Source organism: Capricornis sumatraensis, chromosome 21 (genome assembly GCF_032405125.1).
Source record: "Capricornis sumatraensis isolate serow.1 chromosome 21, serow.2, whole genome shotgun sequence".
NCBI classification, from domain to species: domain Eukaryota; kingdom Metazoa; phylum Chordata; class Mammalia; order Artiodactyla; family Bovidae; genus Capricornis; species Capricornis sumatraensis.
In genome coordinates, this window is record NC_091089.1 from 33,382,707 (window position 1) to 33,404,016 (window position 21,310).

A 21,310-nucleotide genomic window follows, 5' to 3' on the forward strand; every position below is an offset into this window, starting at 1 on the left:
TTCCTACTCCAGGAGATCTTCTTAACCCAGGGATTGAACCCATGCCTCTGGTGTCTCTTGCATTGGCAGGCAGATTCTTTTCCACTGCACCACCTGGGAAGCCCTTGGTATCAGAGAAAACTGTGCTTATCCATGTCTAGAGGTAGTGAGTGCCCTAGGCCCTGCCCTGCTACTTTGAAGGAATAAACAACTCGAGCAGAGCTGTTTACCTCTTCCCTTACCTACTGTTGGGAAGCTGTAATTTAGACAAAAGAACTACCTGTCTCTGGTTACTACCTTGGCACTCTCCCCACCTCCCGGCTATAGGAATTCAGTGTTGCTACTGGTTCATGTCATTCTTTTACAATTTCCATGCTATCTCCCTAGCAGATGGAAGTGGAGCAGTAAGAGTTTCATTTCTCCTACTGAGATATTCTCAACTACTAAAGCACATTTGTGTAAACATCAACACACCACCATGGAAGCCAGGCTTTTGGACAAGACTTAATTTCTGTTCTGAAATCAATAGGTTTTCCAAATTGATGTGTTTGCATTATGTCCAAGTTTACTTGTCAACGCTGAGGGTAGTGAAAGACAATTCCTGTAAGAAACTACTATTTGCAGAAGTACAAATCATCTTACTTTTATTCTGAGGATGTCTTGAGTCTCTTCATCCTGTAGGTCTCAGGTTAAATATAACCAAGGGGACTTCCCATCACAACCACCTGAGTGCCTCTGTCAGTCTCTCTCAGTCCCCAGTTTGCTTGCCTTCCTAAGTACTTTACATATGTACATATTTATTTACTTGTTTCTGGTCTCTGAACCCTATCAGAGTTTAAGTTCCTTGAGAACAGGTACTGGGTCCATTTTGTTCACAGCTGTATCCCAGGTGCCTACAATAAAGGCTAGCACATAAAAAGAACCCAAATGTGCTGAATGAATGAAACTCATGACCTTTTTGTGAAGAGCATTTATTTGAAACATATTTTCAAATAAGGAAATTTTCTTTTTTTTTTCCAGTTTATTTTATATATAAACCAAGGGATTGATTTATGAGCCTCATTATTGTTGGGTGACATTTTTATATAAACTTTTCCTTCTTGTTACATGAAAGTTTAATTTTACTGTGTATTAACAAACCCTGCACCAACATATTACGGACCTTTGCCCGTGTCCCTTCCACAATTTGGAAACTTTTGGCTTTTTCCCTCACACTGATTAGCTTGGGCCTAATGTACAAGCAAGCCACTAAATACATAATTGCAAAAGAAAAGCGCGAGGGTGCCCTATTTCAAAACCTAATTCCAAAGATGCAAGTCAGATGAAACTGACCCACATTTCCGTCAAGGGTTTATCCTAAGAGGCGAACTCTGGCCGCTGCAGCCAAGTTGGCCGACTGCCCCTGAAGTACAGGACATAGCCTTCGTTTCCCGATTTTGGGTCGCGCTTACTTTCTAATTGTTCGGCAGGGCTGTGTGCGCGCACGAGACCGTGGACTCGGAGGTGCGCACTTCGGGGCGTAGCCGAGCCATTCAAACCAGCGAATCGGCGCTTCCCTAGTCCGGCCACCCCTGCCCGGTCTCAGCAGATGCTCCACGGGTGCGCACGAAACTCCCGGGTCCTGACCTTCCTCCTCCCCTTTCCGGATACCCGCACAGCTCGGGGCGGCCACTTCCACCCAGGAGGGGCTGAGGATGAAGTTGGCAAAACTGCTCGAGCTCTAGAGCGGAGAGCCGAAACGCCGCCGAGGGACACCCGGGCGCGCGGAGAGGGAGGCAAGTGGCCCCGCGCGAAGGGGGCGGGCCGGCTCGAGCGCTCGCATTTCCTGTGACAGGGGCTGCCCTAGCCGCTCCCTCTCCCGCGGGCGGCGGGACCATTTCCTGAATCGCTGAAGCGGAGGGAGGGCTGGGGCGCGGCCCTACCACGAGCGCAGAGGGCCGGGGGTGGCGGGGAAGGACAGGCGGAGGAACCGGAGGGCGACCGAGAACAGGGACGTTCTGCCGGGGCCGCGGCTCCCAGGTATTGCGCAGAAACCGGACTAATTCGGGCCAGAGCTCCTCCCGCAGGCGGGGCCGGCCGGCTGCCCGTCGGGCGCCGGAGCATCCCCCCTCCCCGCGAGCCCGACGTGGTTCGGCCCGAGAGGCCGGCGTCTCTCCCCCAGTTTGCCGTTCACCCGGAGCGCTCGGGACTTACCCGTAGTGGTGACGGCGGCAACATGTCCGTGGCGTTCGCGGCCCCGAGGCAGCGCGGCAAGGGGGAGATCACTCCCGCCGCGATTCAGAAGGTGAAGCCGCGCGGCGTCGGGGATGCCAGGCCTGGACCGCGTTGAGGAGGAACCCGGGGGTTGGGCTCGGGCCGGGCTTGTCGGCCGCGCCGGGGGCGGAGGCGGGCCTGCTGGGCTGGCGGGCGGGTGTGGGAACCTGAGCCGCGGGGCTGCGCCCGAGTGGGTGGCGGAAGGGGCGAACTGCTCCCCTCGCGGAGTCCTGCGCGCCCCCTCGGGCTCCTTCCTACGGGCACAAAAGCCCTAGTAACCGCCGCCCGATTTCTCTGGGGATAGGGCGGCGTTCGCACGGCGGGGCGCGTGCGCCCGGCGGCGGCGGCCGCGCGGGGTAGGGCTGTTTTCCGAAGCCCGCGCCCCCCGCGGTTCGCGCGTCGCTCCGGAGTTACTTTGGCGTCGCCCCGCCCCGCGCGGTGCGGCGGCAGCTCCGGGTCGACCTCACCGAGGTCCCGGAGGTGGGCCTAGGAGAAGTAGGAGCGCTGCTTGCTCTCGGTGCTCGGCTGCAAACTCCAGCCGAGTTGGGGAGCTCTCAGCAGAACTTGGGGGATGCTGCGGGAAACCTCGGCCGAGGCTCCGAGGCGGACGAGGGAGCAACCCTCTAGACTTCGGGGTTCTCTCGGAGGCGCTTCTCCTCTCCGGATCCACCCCCGACCCATTTACAGCTGCAGCGCCAAGCGTAGGCGCCGAGGCTGCGGTGGTGAGCATGGTCCCTGCCTGCCTTCAGGGAGCTTAGGGTCGAGTGATGGAGACAGCCTGAGCCTCGTGATCAGTTTCAGAAGACGTGATACACACGCGGGGAGCTGCGCTGTGGCCGCGGTTACTTGCTAGTTGGGGACACAAAGGTTTCTTTATTGTTTTCTGCCCCTTGTTGCCTTTGAGCACTGCAGCATTCTGAATTTTAGTGAACCAGAGTTTGAAAAGTTATTTGCTAAATTTTGCAGTTTACCCTAAATAGTTCGGTTTTGTTTTATGCACCGGAACAAAGATCAAAACGGAAAAAAAAAAGTCAACTTTCAGGACCAGTCAAGACACCATCGTATGCCTGGTAGTTTATGTTAATAGGCTTCTGTTGACTCTCAGGCTCTTTACAGTGTGGCGTTTGACATTTGCCCAACTGTTGCTTTATTTATGAAGAGACAGGCTTGGCATTGCCTGAAAATGCAGTGCTTTTTGTATAGCGTGCTGGGAGAAGTCTGCGGCTTGGCAAACAGCTACGAGTACACGTACACAAAACGTGTTTCTGGAAGGCTTCACTTTTTGGACTGTAGAAAAGTTCTAAGTTTGTATTTCCTAACCTACATCTTAAGATAATTTATCGTGGGTGACTAACTAAAGAGATGCTGATCAGTTAAAGTGTTCATCCTCAGCTCAGGAGAGAAAAAGGATCCCACATTAAGTGCCTGATTGTATAGCATGAGGGAATGATGTTCGATACAAGACAAACCCAGACGTTCTAATGGTGAAGATTGTTAAACCGTGGAATCTACTGAGAAGATAGGTTGTGAAATCGTTAGATTGGAGATTGGATTAAAACACATTCTAAAGACAATTTTTTTGGCATCTGATGAGTAGATATAAGAAGAAAACTGCAATTTGTTTTTTGAAGGGCATGTTAATGTTTTTTTTTCCACCAAGTAAAGACTGATTCATATGCAGAAAAGAAGTCACACTTTTAAATGGATATTCTTGTTTAATTAAAAGAATTACATTAACTAAATTAATGAGAAAGAGTGGTTATGGTATTAAAGCTTTGAAATCCTGGAAGGGTGGGGGCGGTTTGAGGAGGAACATCTACTCCTGTCCCTTGATAAATCTGAGCCTTTGACATCTTGAGTGGTTTGCTCAGGATAGCTTGACAGTAAAACTGGCCTTTTAATTGCTACATCAGTGATTTTTCCTCAGCACCACTCTGCTTAGATGCATTATTTAATCCTTAAAGCCAGTTTTGCTTTGAATTGTTTTCATAGTATGATAAATATATGCTTGTTTTTAAACTTTTGGGACGATTTTAAGGTTGGCTCATAGAGTCTGTGGTTAATATAGTACTTACCTAGAAATTACTGGAATTAATTATTGCATATTTGGAAAGTCACAAAACCATGCTGCATAAAACTGCTGGGAAATATTGAGGGCAGCAGGAGAAGGAGGCGACAGAGGAAGAGATGGTTGGATGGTATCATGGACTCATGGGCACAAGTTTGAGCAAGCTCTGGGAGAGGGTGAAGGACAGGGAAGTTTGGTGTGCTGCAGTCCATGGGGTCTCAAAGAGTCAGACATGACTTAGTGACTGAACATCAACATAAAACTTGGAAGCTAGCCAGCTATCTCCTTAAGCCTCCTGTGCTGAAGTTTTCATCAGTTTACTTCATTCTGGATTAGGACAGATTAGCTTCTACTGCAGGGGGCACAGGTTCAATCCCTGATTGGGAACTAAGATCCCACAAGCTGGGTGGCAGTGGTTAAAAAAAAGAAATTAAAATTGTTGATTAAACATAACATCCCAAAGATATAAAATAAGATCTTTTATGCAGAGCTATATTGTAGGTATAAAAAAGAACTGTGGAGTCAGTTCCTGTATAGATAAACTTTTGTAGAAATCTTAATTTTTTATTTTACTTGATGCATGAGACTTATAATAAACTTTTTTTACTTTTATTTCAGATGCTGGATGAAAATAACCATCTTATTCAGTGTATAATGGACTATCAGAATAAAGGAAAGACCTCAGAGTGTTCTCAGTAAGATTGATATGAAAGTTTTTTGCTATTTCTTTTTCTGTGTTGGTTAGTTTTTTTAACTTTCCTTTCTTTTTAAGAATAGCTTTATTGAGATATAACTCACATACCGTATAATTCACCTGTTTTAAAGTGTACAATTCAGTGGTTTTAAGTATATTAATAGATTTTACTATTATTGCTTTGATCAATTTTAGAACATTTTCAACAGTCCAGAAAGAAACCCTATCATTAGCAGTCACTCCCCATTCTCACCTCCTAATGACACACCCCCTGATAACCACTAATTTGCTTTCTGTCTGTGTAGATTTGCTCATTGTGGACACTTCATACAAATGAATTCATTCAGTACGTGACCTTTTTTGACTGCTTTCTTTTAGCATCGTGTTTTCAGGATTCATCCATGTTGAAGCTTATATCAGTATTTCCTTCCTTTTTATTGCTAAATAATCTTCCATGGCTCTACCACATTTTATTTATCTATCAGTGATGAACATTTGGATTGTTTCCAGTTCTTGACTATGATGAGTGATGCTGTGGACATTTGTGTGCAATTTTTTATGTGACTTTTCTTGATTTTTGTAAAAGAAAAATTTGTTACTTGGGCTGGAGGATGTATCAGTTTTTTCCTTACCCTTCTTATCCTGTGTTATAAATGACTTCAGATTTCTATAGTCTGATTTTTGGAGCAGTTAGATCTTCACATTCATAGTTACATGCATATTTTGTTGACTCTTGAACAGGATAGGTTTAAACTACACAAGTGTACTTACATGGATTTTTTTTTTCCAGTGTAGATGTACTGCAGTGCTATATGACCTGCGGTTGGTTGAATACATCGATGCGAGACCATGAGATACTGAGGGCAAGCTGTAGGGTTATACTTGGATTTTTAACTGCAGGTGGCTCAGTGTCTTCATCCCTTTTGTACAAAGGTCAACTGTATGTGGTTGAGAATATAAAGTTTATATCTAATAAATAGAGAATTGATTATCACTCATAAGAACTAAACTACTTATTTTAAAGTAATGATGTGTTTGAAATAAACAGTACCCTATATCTAGTAGGATCTGATAGAGTGGAACAAATTGAATATTTTATCAAAAAGCTGTTCTAAAAACAGTACTGTCAGCAGAAATATATTGCAAGCCGCACAAATCATTCTACATTTGCTTTTGTGTGTGTGTTAGTCACCCAGTTGTGTCTGACTCTTTGCGACCTCATGGAATGTACCCCACAGGTTCCTCTGTCCAAAGGATTCTTCAGGCAAAAATACGGGAGTAGATAGCTATTCCCTTCTCCAGGGGATCTTCCTGACCCAGGAATTAACCTGGGTCTCTTGCATTGCAGGCAGATTCTTTACCATCTCAGCCACCAGTAGGAACATTATACAAGTAAAAAGAAACTGGTGAAATTAATTTTAATAATATCTTACTTAACTCATTTTTTCTAAAATATCACTTCAATATATAACCAGTATAAAAATACTAATCAGTTAATTTATGTTCTTTTGTTTCATGCCAAGTCTTTGAAATCTACTGTGCATCTGATTCTACTAACATCATTTTGTACTAGCCTCAAGTTCAGTGTGTCTAGTGGCTACCGTATTGGACAACTCAGTTCTAAGTACTTTTCTCCCACTGTTGTTTTGGTATTCATCTATTTCCTGGAGATCTCACTGGTCTGCTCTCAGGAAGGTGTTTTTCAGCAATCCTGGCTCTGTGTGGCTTTCATGCTGTGCTGATTAACCCTTTTCCTAATTTTGATCCCTTCTTCATGACTTCTCCATGACTCTTTCCCCTTTGCTTAAAATTATTTTTGAATTAAAATCATAAAGCATAAAAGTTTGTAGAGATGAAACTTTGTAAAAAATTTTATTTATTTTAATTGGAAGGTAGTTACAGTATTGTGATGTTTTTTGCCATACATCAATGTGAATCAGCCATAGGCATACACTTCTTAGTTCTCACTCTTTTATCTCTATTCTCCATAGAGGTAACTACTTACAGTGTTTTAGTTCTGTCTTTCCAAACATTTTTCTGTGCATTTACAAATATGTGCTCATACTTATATAGACACATTCAGACATTTTGTTTTTAATAGGTTAGAGTTTTATAAAAGGAATGGCTGGGTCAAAAACTGTGCTGAGTCTCCAAATTACTTGGTTGTATTGTATTGGTTTGCCTTCCTCCAACTAGGTTTCAGAGACCTAGTTTTCAACCATGTCTGCCAGCAGTGGATAGTGGCCATCTTAAAAAATTTTTTTCATAGATTGTTGAAGAACGGTATCTCTTCCTAAAATTTTAAAAAATAATTTCACTTTTACAAAAAACGTTTCAAAGATAGTAGAAGAAATTCCTGTGTGTCCTTCCCTGAAATTCCTCAAGTGATAATGTATTAGTCACCTTGCTATGTCATTCATTTCTTCCCTACATAGTTTTTCTGAAACATTTGAGAAAAAGTTACAGGCATGATTCTCTCTCACTTTTATAGTATCCGTGTGTATTTCATAACATATTTCATGAAAACAGGCACAACTTCTTAAGAGTCTAATTGTTCAAATCAAGATTCAATACTGTTGTCTAGTTTCCAACTTTTTAGAAATTTTACCAGTTTCCCGTTAGTGTATTTGCTCAGGTCCACAGATGGGTACAGGATCAGATGATATGTTTAGGTTGGTCTCAGAGTACTGCCATCTGGACCTGTCCTTCAGTTTATCTGTTCTCTCATGATGTTTACGTTGTTGAAGAGTACAGGCCAGTTGTGTGGTATGTCCCTCACTGTGGAGTTTGACTGCTGTTGCTCCTTGAGGAGATCCGTGTTTACATACTTCTGCTTTCTCAGTGCATCTGCGGTAGCTGTGTGACCGTGGTTTGTCCCAGGATTCATGATAACTTTGGCCACTTTGTTAAGGTGCTGTCATGTCTGCCAAGATTTTCACTATAAAGTTACTATTTTTCCTTTATAATTCCTACCTGTGTTTTGGGGAGATACCTTGAGACACATGTAACACTGTTTCTTAGCCTATTTCTACACGTTCATTGTAACATCCACCAGTGATTCTTGGGGCTTCCCTGGTGACTCTGGGAAAGAACCCACCTGCCAATGCAGGAGATGCGGGTTCAGTCTCTGGGCTGGGAAGATATCCTGGAGAAGGAAATGGCAACCCACTTCAGTATTGTCTGGGAAATCCCTGCCAGCTCCTCAGTCCATGGGGTCGCAGAAGAGTCGAACACGACTTAGTGACTAAACAGCAATAGACTTAGTGACTAAACACCCGTAACAACAACAGTTCTTAACTCAAACAGTTACTGCTGTGTTGGTTGCCAAAAGGTGACAGAGTCTATCTTTCCTTCTATGTTGTAAGGAAGAAATTTCCGAAGCCCCGCTCCCATTCGTTCATTGATTGATTTATATCTGAATGGACTTACGGATTTTTATTGTATCCTCTGGATTATAATTTGTTAGTCTATATATTTTCTTTTTCAAATTGTCCCAAATGCTGGCCACTGGCAGCCCTTCAAGCAGGCTTCTTGATACAGCTCTTATTATTTTTTGAGCATTTACAGAATTTCATTGCATGACAGAATGTTCCAGGCTTATCTTGTACTTTTTTTTCTGCCCCAGTCTGGAATCATCCATTTCTCCAAGCCCTCGTTCTTTTTTTGGAAAATAATATTCAGAAATTAAGATCTGAATTCTAGGGTATCTTATTTCCTAATCATTTGTGCATTTTGCATTTTATGTCACCACTGCCATTTCTTTCACGTATATTTTCTTTGATGAATCTTGCCTGTTTATATGTGAAAAATGCTTCTAAGAAATACCAGCGAAGCTACTTCCTTAGCTTAACTGTGGCTGATCATCAGTTGTCAGGAGGTCACTACCTGAAGTCGGCTGTGGAATAGTAACGGCTGTGAGGCCCTGATGAGAATAATCGTTTTCACCTGTGGCTTTTCCTTTTCACTACCTTCATCCAGCACCTCTGCCGGTCCACATTCCCCACCCTCCCCCAAGCCCCTGGTAACCACGAACCTAATCTCTTTTCCGTGAGTTTGTTTTTGAAGTATAACTGACCCATAACACTATGTTAGTTCCTGATGCACAGCATAGTGATTTGATCCTTCTGTACGTTACAAACTGATCACCACATCTGTGACTTTAAAATGCCAGGCAGAGCCGACGGCATAGGGTTGGTTCAGTGTCCTATAGGCCTTGGCAGTGAGTGACGGGGATGAGACGTGTTCAGATCTAGAACCCTCTTTTCCAACCTGTTGGCAAAAGTTCATCCTGTCTTATTCTTTATATTCTCAGCATTTTCGTGTCTGTTGTCATTTTCCTCTTTCTCTGCCTATTGGCATAGACCTCATTTGCTCACATAGATGTATCTGCTATAAATGAGGCCTAAATTGATTTAGGTAGAATCTTAAATTCTGCCCTTTCTCTTGTATTTAATTTCATTCTTAGAGTTTTCCAGGTACTCTTTATTTCTCAAGTTGTCAAAATTGGTTTGGGGGTGAAGAGAAAAAAAATCTCTCCTCTCAATGTTAATAAATGTTCTTGTTTCTCACAGGAGGAGAAGCGAAAGGAAAATAAAGAGATACGTCAATGACAACCATTTGGGAATTGACAATTCAATTTTAATTAAACAGTTCCTGAAGATGTGATAACTGCCTCAAGCAGTTATTTGTAAATAAAAAATAACTTTATTTTTATGAACACAGTATATACATTGTAGAAAATTAGGAAACACGGATATATGAAATTTAGAGAATGAGCACCATATTCTCATCACCTAAAGATTTTTTGCTGATTACATCAACTCCATGGATGGTAGCCCGCTAGGCTCTTCTGCCCATGGAATTTTCCAGGCTGGAATACTGGAGTGAGTTTCCATTTCCTTCTTCAAGGGATCTTCGTGATCCAGGGATCAAACCTGTATCGACTGTGTCTCCTCTTTGGCGAGAGGATCCTTTACCACTAGAGCCACCTGGGAAGCTCTGTGTGTGTATGTTACTCTTTCCTTATCTACATACATACATCCATACACACAGTCATATAAGTCAGTGCATCACTGTTGAGCTTGTACACCCAGCTCCTCTTCGCTTTAAATTCTGACAGCGTATATGTAAGAATATATTATTGCCCTCTTGTGGTGTTTGGTTTGAGCATTTTCTAAATGATTCCATATATTTGCTTAAATCAGCCCCCCTTTTTTTTTTCAGGGAGATTGCATCTATTTCAGAATGTGTTATAAACAATTCTCAAATGGAAAATTTGTGTTCATCATAATATAAATGAATTTTGTTTAAAATCTTTAGTTATGAAGATAACTTTTATTCTGTACATTGTATTCCTATTAACCTATAAATATATCTTCATAGCTTCTAGGTAAAGATTTCTTTTTCAAAATGAAATCTCATGATTTTTTATTCATTTTATAATTATATCAGTAAATTCAATAGTGGTTATTTAACTTTTTTCAAGGTAATTGATGTAGTGGCTTTTAGTGGAATCTTTGGGAAGTGAACTGCCTCACATTTAATAGGTTAATAATTAAGCGTATTTGGAAATACCTGCCAGTATTTATTAGGCAGTTACCATCATCAAATGGGGCTTCCCTGGTAGTTCAGAGGTTAAAGCATCTGCCTGCAATGCGGGAGACCGGGGTTCGATCCCTGGGTTGGGAAGATCCCCTGGAGAAGGAAATGGCAACCCCCTCCAGTATTCTTGCCTGGAGAATCCCATGGATGGAGGAGCCTGGTGGGCTACGGTCCACGGGGTCGCAAAGAGTCGGACACGACTGAGCGACTTCACTCACTTCACATCATCAAATATAAGATGTTGAATATGTTTTATATCTGCCCTTTGTTTATGTACTGTTTTCTTATATAAAATATACTGCTTTAGAAATTGTAAGCATATACATTAAAAACTGCTTCAGTGATAAATTAGTAGTATTTATAGAATAAAAAAAGTTTCTCAGAAGAATATTTGTAGAAGAATTGAGAATAAGCTTATTTGGTGAGTGCTGTAAGAAGAATGCAGTTTTACCAGAAAGAAAACCTGATGAAGTTACTTACAAAAGACCCATTAAAATTTTTCATTTTTACCTATCCCCTTATATTAGATAAGAAGATTTGGCTGTTGGGATGGTTGTAGCAATTTGATTGTGTTCTGTGGATTTGATTAATGTTGTATCAGTGTTCATTTCCTCCTTATGATGGTTGTACTGTAGTTATGTAAGGGAATATCCTTGTTTTTGGGAAACTGACAATGTAGTATTAGGAGTGATGAGTATTATGTCAGTAACTGACTCTCAGATGGCTTTGGAAAAAAGTGTGTAGTTGCATGCATGTGTATGTTGATTTGTGTGTTTAGAGGTAGTATGAGACAAATGCAAAATGCTGACAGTTGGGGAGTGTGGGAGAAAGATATTTGGGAGTTCTTCGTATTCTTGAATTTGGGATTATTTCAAGATTAAAAATTAAGATTTGAAAGTTAGGGAAATGTTTTAAAATATTTGCTAAAAGATGCTGTATTTGAAGGTATTTAGAACTACAAGCACCTTATAAATCCACTCTCACTGCCAGTAGTTTATAAATGGGTCCTCAAGAGCATGGCAGATTAAATATTTTAATACTGATTTGCTGAGTACCAGTAACCATGACTACAGTTTTTCTTAAAGGGTCATAAGTAAGCTGTAGTTCTTAGTAACGTTGGCATTTTTATTTTTGATAGCGCAGTCAGCAAATCTCATATCTGAGTACGTGTATTAGAGCCTTACCAGTACTCAGAAAAAGAGGAAGACTTGAAGGAGTAGCCTTTGGAGTGCATTATATGTTCTAATTAAAAATGGCTGGTTGTTTTTTTAAAAATGGCAAGATTGTGGAACCCTGCACCTTAAATTCCATTTAAGATCCCTATGGAATAATGAAGTAGTTCCAGCTGGTGGTGCCTGTCAGTGCTGTTTGAAGAATTTCAGTGGTATAATTATGAATTATGAATAACTGCAGAATATTATTTCTTGGTCCTTCTTTGCATAAGGGTCATTGTAACAATATCACGTGTGATTGAGCACCGTAGCGTATAATATATGTGAGGAGGAACGTAAAGAACTTGTAGACTTGTTTTTAAACAATAAAAAAATAGTAACAAAGGGAAACAAGGGAACCTTGGGAAGTGTTAGGTAGGTCTTACCTCCGTAGTAGTGATATTTTCACAGGTGTTCATGTATGTCCGGACATCAAATGGTACATATTAAATATGTGAAGTTCTTTATAAATATCAGTTATAACTCAATAAATCTAAAAAAACCAAACAAACTACAAAAGCATAATCTTGTTAGTTAAAAAACTTCAAGTTCAGTGAGAAATAAGTTTGTTCCCCACTAAATAAAAAAGTAATGAAACCAGTTTTTCTAACAGGAAGAAGAGTTCATTAGTTTTTCTAACAGCAAAGAATTTGCTAGGATTCCTTTTATGGTGTCTGTTTTAGAAAATTACTGCATTTGGGAACTGCATTAGAAGGCTTTATTTAGCAGAATAAAGGTGTTTTTTACTTATTTCATAATTTTAATTTATTTACTGTTTATTAGTAAATGAAATTCTAAAAGAATAACGGTCTTATGCAGATTTTAATTTTGTATTTTGTGTGTTTACCAACACTAGTAATTGAATCACTGCTAATTTCAGTCTGGTTTCATTGGAATTAATTTTTAAAATTATGAAGAGAGGCTTAGCAAAAATTATTCATAAGTAAATAAAACAGCAATAAATGTGTTTAACCACTTCATGCCAATAATGAGAGTTTGCTTTATTTTTTTAAGTTAATTCGTAATGGTGTTGGTGTCCTGTTCTTGACTCCATCTCAGTGCTTTAGCTTGTAACTTTTTTTGGTAATTCAGTTCAGTTGCTCAGTCATGTCCGACTCTTTGTGACCCCATGAACCACAGCATGCCAGGCCTCCCTGTCCATCACCAGCTCCTGGAGTTTACCCAAACTCATGTCCGTTGAGTCGGTGATGCCATCCAGCCATCTCATCGTTTGTCGTCCCCTTCTTCTCCCGCCTTCAGTCTTTCCCAGCATCAAGGTCTTTTCAGATGAGTCAGCTCTTCACATCAGGTGGCCAAAGTATTGGAGTTTCAGCTTCAACATCAGTCCTTCCAAATGAATATTCAGGACGGAACTCCTTCAGAATGGACTGGTTGGATCTCCTTGCAGTCCAAGGGACTCTCAGGAGTCTTCTCCAACACCGCATTTCAAAAGCATCAATTCTTCGGCGCTCAGCTTGCTTTGTAGTCCAGCTCTCTACTACTGGAAAAACCATAGCATTGATGAGACGGACCTTTGTTAGCAAAGTAATGTCTCTGCTTTTTAATTGGAGACACCTATTTATTGTCCTCTCGGAGAAGGCAATGGCACCCCACTCCAGTACTCTTGCCTGACGAATCCCATGGACAGAGGAGCCTGGTGGGCTGCAGTCCATGGAGTCGCCAAGAGTCAGACACGACTGAGCAACTTCACTTCCACTTTTCACTTTCCTGCATTGGAGAAGGAAATGGCAACCCACTCCAGTGTTCTTGCCTGGAGAATCCCAGGGACGGCGGAGCCTGGTGGGCTGCCGTCTGTGGGGTCGCACAGAGTCGGACACGACTGAAGTAACTTAGCAGCAGTAGCATTTATTGTCCTCTATATGCTAGGTCCTGATAGTTGGGCAGCACCGCTACAGCAGGCATAAATTATTGGTCACTGCTACGGGAATGAGGATTAAAAAATGCGTGGTTTCCACCTCCTTTCTGACATTTTAACGGAGTGTGTTGACTGTACTTGACTTTGAGGTTTTTGGCAACACAAAAATGGCAGAGGAAAGGAAATAAGCACATCAGTTTTGTTGACCCCTTCATCCTAGATCTCTTTGTAAATGGATTGGGTTAGCCGAAAAGTTCGTTTGGATTTTCCCCTAAGGTGTCATATATAATATGAAAAACCGAACGAACTTTTTGGCCAACCCAGTAGTTTGTATGGAGCCCTTACCTGTCTTAGTATTCCATTCTCTCTGCTGTACAATCTTATACAAGGTATTAACCTTTCTAAACCTCAATTTCCTCATCTGTAAAATGGAGAAAATAAGAACCTTTACCTCCTAGTGTTGGTTTGATACTTAAAGCATGTTTAAGTATCTAGCACATGGTGAGAGCCCTGTGTTTATTTTTGTCTTTGAATGTACTTATTTGCAGTTATTTTGCAGAACTAGGAAAAAATTGAAGTGCTGCTGATGTTCATGTAACAGAAATCTCTTACTAAAAACTTGAGAAATAGAATGCTGTTTGTGTGTAAGCAGATAGGAAGAAAATGATGTTTTAATATTGACATTTGTTTTGTTTTAATAGGTATCAACAGATGCTGCATACCAACTTGGTCTACCTTGCTACAATAGCAGATTCTAATCAGAACATGCAGTCTCTCTTACCAGCAGTAAGTACCTTTAAAATAGTGGGAAGTGTAGATAATTTGTGTAGAGTTCTATACAGAAGGACCGATTTTTGTTGAGTGATTCTGAAATTTGTGTAGGAAATCCTGCCCTTCTCTGAGAACATGAAGATATTCGTTTACATGATCTATTAGCTTTAATCTTTTGCCTTCATATTTAATTTGAATTAATTCAGCTAGAATTGATTCGCTGCCCAAGGAAGTTACAGCTATCCATCTATTCATTCACTCATCCACCTACCTATTTATTCATTTATTTTGATGTATAATCACACAAATTATTTAGAAACAGATCTATAATATTTTAAAGCAGATCCCTATCCATTATGTATGTAATTTAATATGCATCTCTAGCAGATAAGGACTGATATCCCACGTAACAAACTTAGCCAGAATCTCTTAATGTCTTATAATAATCAGGATGTTTTCAGTTTTCCCCAGTTATATAAAAATAATTCGAATGTTTTGCCGGTTGTTTGCCACAGAATCCAAACAAGGCCCACTCTTTGCTTTGGTTAATCTGTGTCTTAGATCTTTTTTAACCTGTATCAGTTTTTTCATTCTACATTTACTTATTGAAGAAAGAGGGTCACTTATTTTGTAGAATTTCTCACATTCTGGATTTGGCTGTTTGTAGCCTCATGATCCTTTAACGTGTTCCTCCATCTCATTTCTATTTCCTCTAAATTGGTAATTTATAGATGGAGAGACTCGGCTATAATTAGATTTAGTTTTATGTTGACTATTTCATGGATTGCACCATGTGAGTGTTGCTGCTGTATCTTGTTAGGAGGAACATATTTTATTGTCCCATTTTTAGTGATGTTAAGATTGATCAGTGCTCACAGTTGATACCAGTTTCATCAGTCCATTATAAAGTTCCTCATCTACCTTTCAGTTAATGGGTTTATCAGTCATTGGTGCTCGTTGGTTGGGTCCGTTGTTTCCTAGGATCTAAGAATGATAAATTTCTCATTTTACAGTTCCTTCTGCATTGTTCTTCTTCTAAAAAGGAAAATTTCAGCAAACATTTGGTTATCTTGAAATAGAGTTCCTATAGGAAAGTCGTGATAAAGTCTTGATTCTATTCTTTATCAGTTTTTTTAATCAATTTAATCAGTTTTCAGAATAACAAGTTGGTCTGTGGCAACTTGAAAGGATGACCAAGGATTTTGTCTTTGTTTTTATTATTATCTGAACTTCACATTTCTATATTTTTAATGTGTTTAAATCCATTGAGACACTGTGACGCTCAAGTTTTCTCACCTTTGGTCGGTGGGAATCCCTTCCTTTGGCTTCTGTGTCCTGCTGACACGGTTCCAGTATTCTTGTAGAGCTTATTTGTTTTAGAATTTGTGAGAGAGATCAGACTGACTGTATTTCTGCCCCAGAACTATTCTGTCCCAGCTGTTTTTTCAGCTAGCCTTTTTTCCTGTGGGAGTTGATATTTAGAGACCACAATGTGGATGTTTGGGGCATTTGTTATTACTGAGTTTGGTTGTTCTTCAGTCGCTGAGTTGTGCTTGACTCTTCGTGACCCCCCTGCAGCCCATCAGGCTTTCTTGTCCTTCACTATGTTGGAGTTTTCTCAGACTCATGTCCATTGAGTTGGTGGTGCCATCCAATCATCTCATCCTCTGTCGCCCCCTTCTCCTACCCTCAGTCTTTCCCAGCATCAGGGTCTTTTCCAATGAGTTGGCTCTTTGCATCAGGTGGCCACAGTATTGGAGCTTCAGCATCAGTCCTTCCAATGAATGGAGCATTTTCAGTGGACAGAGATAGTAAACATTTTTTTTTTTTAATAAAGGAAATATTAGTGATATTTTTCACCTCAGGAAAGGTTTTTTTTTTAAACATAGCTTTAATTTTGTATATTAGTGTCTCTTCTTTTTCTAAAAATCTTGATATCTTAGCAACTTTATAGTCACTTGTTTACTTTGTACGACTATATATGTAACATAATTTCAATATAGCAATATCAGGGTTGCCACTAACAATAATAGGCTTGTCCTTAAGCTATATCTCGCTAAGGGTATATAATGAATATCTTTTGTTTTGAATCTGAAATAATGAGATTTTTTTTTACCATAATCTTGATTACCAGCTAGTATGAGGAACAGGTTTGATTTCGTTTGTTTCCAGGTAGATAATTCTCTCGCAGCATTATCTGTTGGGAAAACAAAGCAAAATATCTTTTCTCTACTTCTGTCATGACACGTATATCATATATCAAATGCCCGTATACCTGGGGGTCTGTTCTGTTCCATTGGCCGGTTTTAATGATTTCCTCTGTCCTGTCACACTTGTCATAGTCAAGACTTGTAATAAGTCTTGATGTATATTAGAGAAGTTCTTGACTTCTTCCTGTGTTCCTTTTTTTTTTTCCCCAAGACCATCTTGGGTACTGGTCCTTCGCATTTCCTTATACACTTGAACTTATCAGCGTGTTCACTATAATCCCACTGTGATTTTCACTGAGATGACTTTGACTGTCAGTCAGTTTGGGGAGAATTGATGTCTCTGCAATACTGAGTCTTTCAAATCATGATTATTGCATATGTTTTGATTTATTTAGTCCTTTACTCCTGTCAATGAAGTTTTGTGATTTTCCTGGAGAGGATTTACACACCTCTCTTTGGATCTATTGCTAAGTAGGTTGTCTTTTTAAGGCAATTTTTAAATGGAATCTTTGTGTTTTTTTGTTTTATTTTGTAACTGTGATTGCTGTTTACATAGAAACGCAATTGGTTTTGAATCCCATAGTCTTGTTCAAGTCTTGTCTGTAACAATCTTTCTGTGGATACTTTTGTTTTCTGTATTCACCAATGTATCATTTGTGAATAATGAGTTTTGTTCTTTTCTTGCCAGTCCTTAAACCTTTTATTTATTTCTCTTGCCTTATTTCTCTGGCTAGGACCTCCAGTACGGTCCTGAGTAGAAGTGATGACAGAGGACGTCTTAATCTTATTCCTGATCACAAAGGGAAAGCTCTCACTGTTTAACCATTCCCTATGATGTTCCCTGTAGTTTTTGGTAGATACCTTTAATCAGATTAAGGAAGTTCCCTTCTGTTTCTTCTGTGCCAAGAGTTTATATATTGAATGGATGTTAAGTTTTATTAAGTACTTTTATTGCGTCTAATGAGATGATCATAGTATTCTCTTTAATCTGTTATTGTGGTGAATTGCATTGATTGACTTCTTATTGTTCAGTCTTGAATTTTTTAGTAATTAGCCTACTTTTTCATGACCTACTTGGTCATCGTCCTTTAAAAAAATTTCAGTTTGTTGAATTTTTGATCGAGATTTTTATGTGCGTTCATGAGTGTAATTGCCTTTTAGGTTTCCTTTCTTATAATGCCTTTGTCTCTCTTTTGTTTTGAGGTTATGCTGGCTTTATAAAATGAGCTGCAGAATTTTCCCACTTTTTCTTATCTGGAAGAATTTGCATAATATAGCTATTTCCTAGATGATTGGTATAATTCTTTAGAAAAGCCATCTGGATCTGGAGTTTTCTGTGTGAGAAGACTTTTATTTACCTGCTCAATTTCTTTATGGTTATAGGACAGTTTATGCATTTCTATATTTTATGATATACCTATTTCAGTAAATTGTGCTTTTTAGCATTTTATCTAAAATTTCAAATTTATTGATAATAAAGTGTGTAGAATAATCCTAACATCTGTTAGGGTTTTGTAGAATTTTCCTAACATCTTTAGGATCTGTAGTGATAGTTTCTTTTTTTTAATCCTCATTGTAGTTTATTTGTGCCTTCTTGTTAAAAATCTTTTTTAATCACAGTTGCCAAGTATTTATTGTATTTTTTCTCTTAATCTTTTTAAAGAATCAGCATTTGTCTTTGATCTTTCCCTGTTGCATCATTTCTCAAACTGTTCTCAGAACTGCATTATATGTAAACATTACAGAACACTCTGAGGAGTTTCATATGTTATATATATGATGTATTTATTTTATTTTACTTATTATACTACTATTCATTTCAAATGAACAATACTAAACTCATTGCATGTTAATATAATTAAGATTCTAAAGAAAAAACAACTATATCTTTGAGAACTAATTTAGGAGGTAAATGATACTGTTTAATAATTTTGCAAATTTCTTTTGAATGTCTGGCTTAATAGAAACCATCTGTATTTTCATATTTACTTCTGAATTCGATCTAGCATAGTATGTTTTGTTTGAAGTAGAAGAAAACCCAGTCCCACACAAATAGGAAGTTTGTAAAGGGAAAAATATTTTTAGCTTTTTAAGATTGTTGTGAATAATCTGGTAGTATAGCACATGTCAGCAGGTGTTTTGTTTTTTTTTTAAGGTTAGTTGCAGTATGGAATCTGAAATTTTATCAGTACATTTATCTTTTTCCGGTACCTTAAAGTTCATTGGTCTCTCTTGCACTTTTGGATGGATCTTTTACTCATGCATGATTTCGGAACATCATGATTTGCTCATTTGGAAAATAATAAATTCACTTAGTTCTGCACATTTTCTAAATACTGATATGTTTCATTGCTGCTGCTGCTGCTGCTGCTGCTAAGTCACATCAGTCATGTCCGACTTTGTGGAACCCCATAGACGGCAGCCCACTAGGCTCCCCCGCCCCTGGGATTCCCCAGGCAAGAACACTGGAGTGGGTTGCCATTTCCTTCTCCAATGCATGAAAGTGAAAGTGAAAGTGGTCGCTCATTCGTGTCCAACTCTTCGCGACCCCATGGACTGTAGCCCACCAGGCTCCTCCGTCCATGGGATTTTCCAGGCAAGAGTATGTTTCATTATGTGATACCAAAAACCACATTTGTTGAAATTACCGCCAGTCTTATCAGAAAAGTCTCTGTTATATTGGGATGCTGTCAATTTCAAGATAAAAAATATGTTTGCCAGATTCCCATTTCTTCCTTGAAAAGTCAAGGGTCATTGGCAATGTGATCTTTGGCAACAGGTACTGTCAGTTGTTTTCCAGGCTCACTGTGTTCAGTTTTGAGGAAATGTCTGCTTGGATAAGTGTAATTTGTCTAGAAATTGTTCTTTGAAGTAAAGTTGGTGTTCCATGAAGGGAAGTGAAAGTGTTAGTCGCTCAGTCGTGTCTGACTCTTTGTGACCCCATGGACTGTAACTGGCCAGACTCCTCTGTCCATGAATTCTCCAGTCAAAAATACTGGAGTGGGTTGCCATTCCCTTTCCCAGGGGATCTTCCCAACCCAGAAATTGAACCTGGATCTCCTGTGTTTCAGGCAGATTCTTTACCATGTGAGCCAGAGACATTCCATGAAAAAACGAACCCCAGGATTCCATGAAAACAGTGCTTAGATCAGCAAGCAGCTCAGTCACATAGTGTTTTCATTTTACTTTGATTTGTGGCAGATATGTTTATTATTTTCTCATTTTGTCATCACATGGAGTATTTAACTGACATGGGGAATTTAATAAACGAATAATTTTTGCTGCTTTATCAAGGACATTCTTAAGTGAAAGTGATGTTCTTTTACTGCCAGCCTGTGATAGTCAATAGTGCAGTGATTTACAGCAGAGTTTGATGCCTTGATACAAGGCTGCAGCTGCTATCTCCACTTCTGCTGTTGCACCATGATTTTATAAATACCAACATAGCCTGAAAGGCAAACATCATCTGAGTACTATTATGGAAATAGTCTTGACCTTTTGGATTCCCTAAAAGAATTCTTGAGGACCAGACTTCGTGACATTACTCTTTCGTCTCTTTTTGGCTATGGCTCGTTTCTGATCTTACTTATTGTTTCATTTTATTTTCTTTCCCTGCATCTTGCTGTTCTTTTTCTGAGTTTTAAGATGGATGCTGGCTTCCTCAGTTTTAATCCTTCCATACTCATTTATGCATTTGAAGGCATAAATTTCTGTCCAATTAGTTCTTTGGTGTAGTATATTCATATTTATTTAGTTCCACATATTTTATAATTTCCATTGTTATTTCTTCTTTATACGTGGGTTGGTAAATATATTTCTTAGTTTGCAAGCAGGGAGATTTTATTGTTTCTTTTTCTTAATGATTTCTGACTTCATTGCATTGTGGGTAGTAAACACTTCATATGATTTCAGTTCTTGGGAATTCTTTGAGATTTGTTTTATAGTCCAACATATCGTCAGTTTTTACAAAAGTTCCATGTATTCGTCAGCTCCTGAGAGCAGAGTCCTATATATGTTGACTATTTCAAGTGTGTTAATCTTGTTTGAATCTTCTCTTAATTACTGATTTTTTTTTAAACTTCGTGATGTTTCATTTTTGTGTTTGTTCTATCAGCTACTGAGAGGTGTATGTTTAAAATGTCCAAGTATAGTTATAGATTGACTGTTTTCCCTTGTAAAGTTTTAAGATTTTATCACACTGAGGCACTGTTAGTGGGTGCTTGTATGTTTAGAAATGTTATATCTTTCTGATTCTCTGTAACATGTGTTGTTATGAAGTATTCCTCCTTGTCGCTAATTATGCTTTTGGTTTTAATACCGACTTGTCTGGTTTTTGTGTAGCTCAGTCCGCTTTCTTTAGCATTTTCGTGTTGTATCTACCTTTCCATTTCTTTGTGCTAGAGATACCTGTTTTATGAATAATACGTAAACTTTTTTTAAAAATCCAATCTAACAATCTTTGTTATTTACTTGAAACATTAAATCCATTTATAGTGAACGTAATTGCTCATATATCTGAGTTTAAACCTACCGTCATATAAACCTACCATACAAACACTTTGTGTTTGTCTCATCTGTTTATATTCCTTTTTTCTGTTCTTTCTGTCTGGGTAATTTTTTAAATTATTCCTTTTTCTTTATGCTTGT

At 39.3% G+C, this 21,310-nt stretch overlaps 1 protein-coding gene across 2 annotated transcripts in view; it reads left to right on the forward strand.

The window, feature by feature from the left end:
• The first annotated feature begins 2,161 nt into the window (after positions 1-2,161).
• Positions 2,162-21,310, forward strand: part of SS18 (SS18 subunit of BAF chromatin remodeling complex) — a 70,440-nt gene continuing 51,291 nt past the window's right edge. For both annotated transcript variants that reach the window (XM_068993560.1, XM_068993561.1), the window contains exons 1-3: positions 2,162-2,263; positions 4,919-4,995; positions 14,384-14,468. In XM_068993560.1, coding sequence (XP_068849661.1) covers positions 2,195-2,263; positions 4,919-4,995; positions 14,384-14,468 — 231 coding nt within the window. In that variant the 5' untranslated portion in view covers positions 2,162-2,194. The remainder of the gene's footprint in view (positions 2,264-4,918; positions 4,996-14,383; positions 14,469-21,310) is intronic.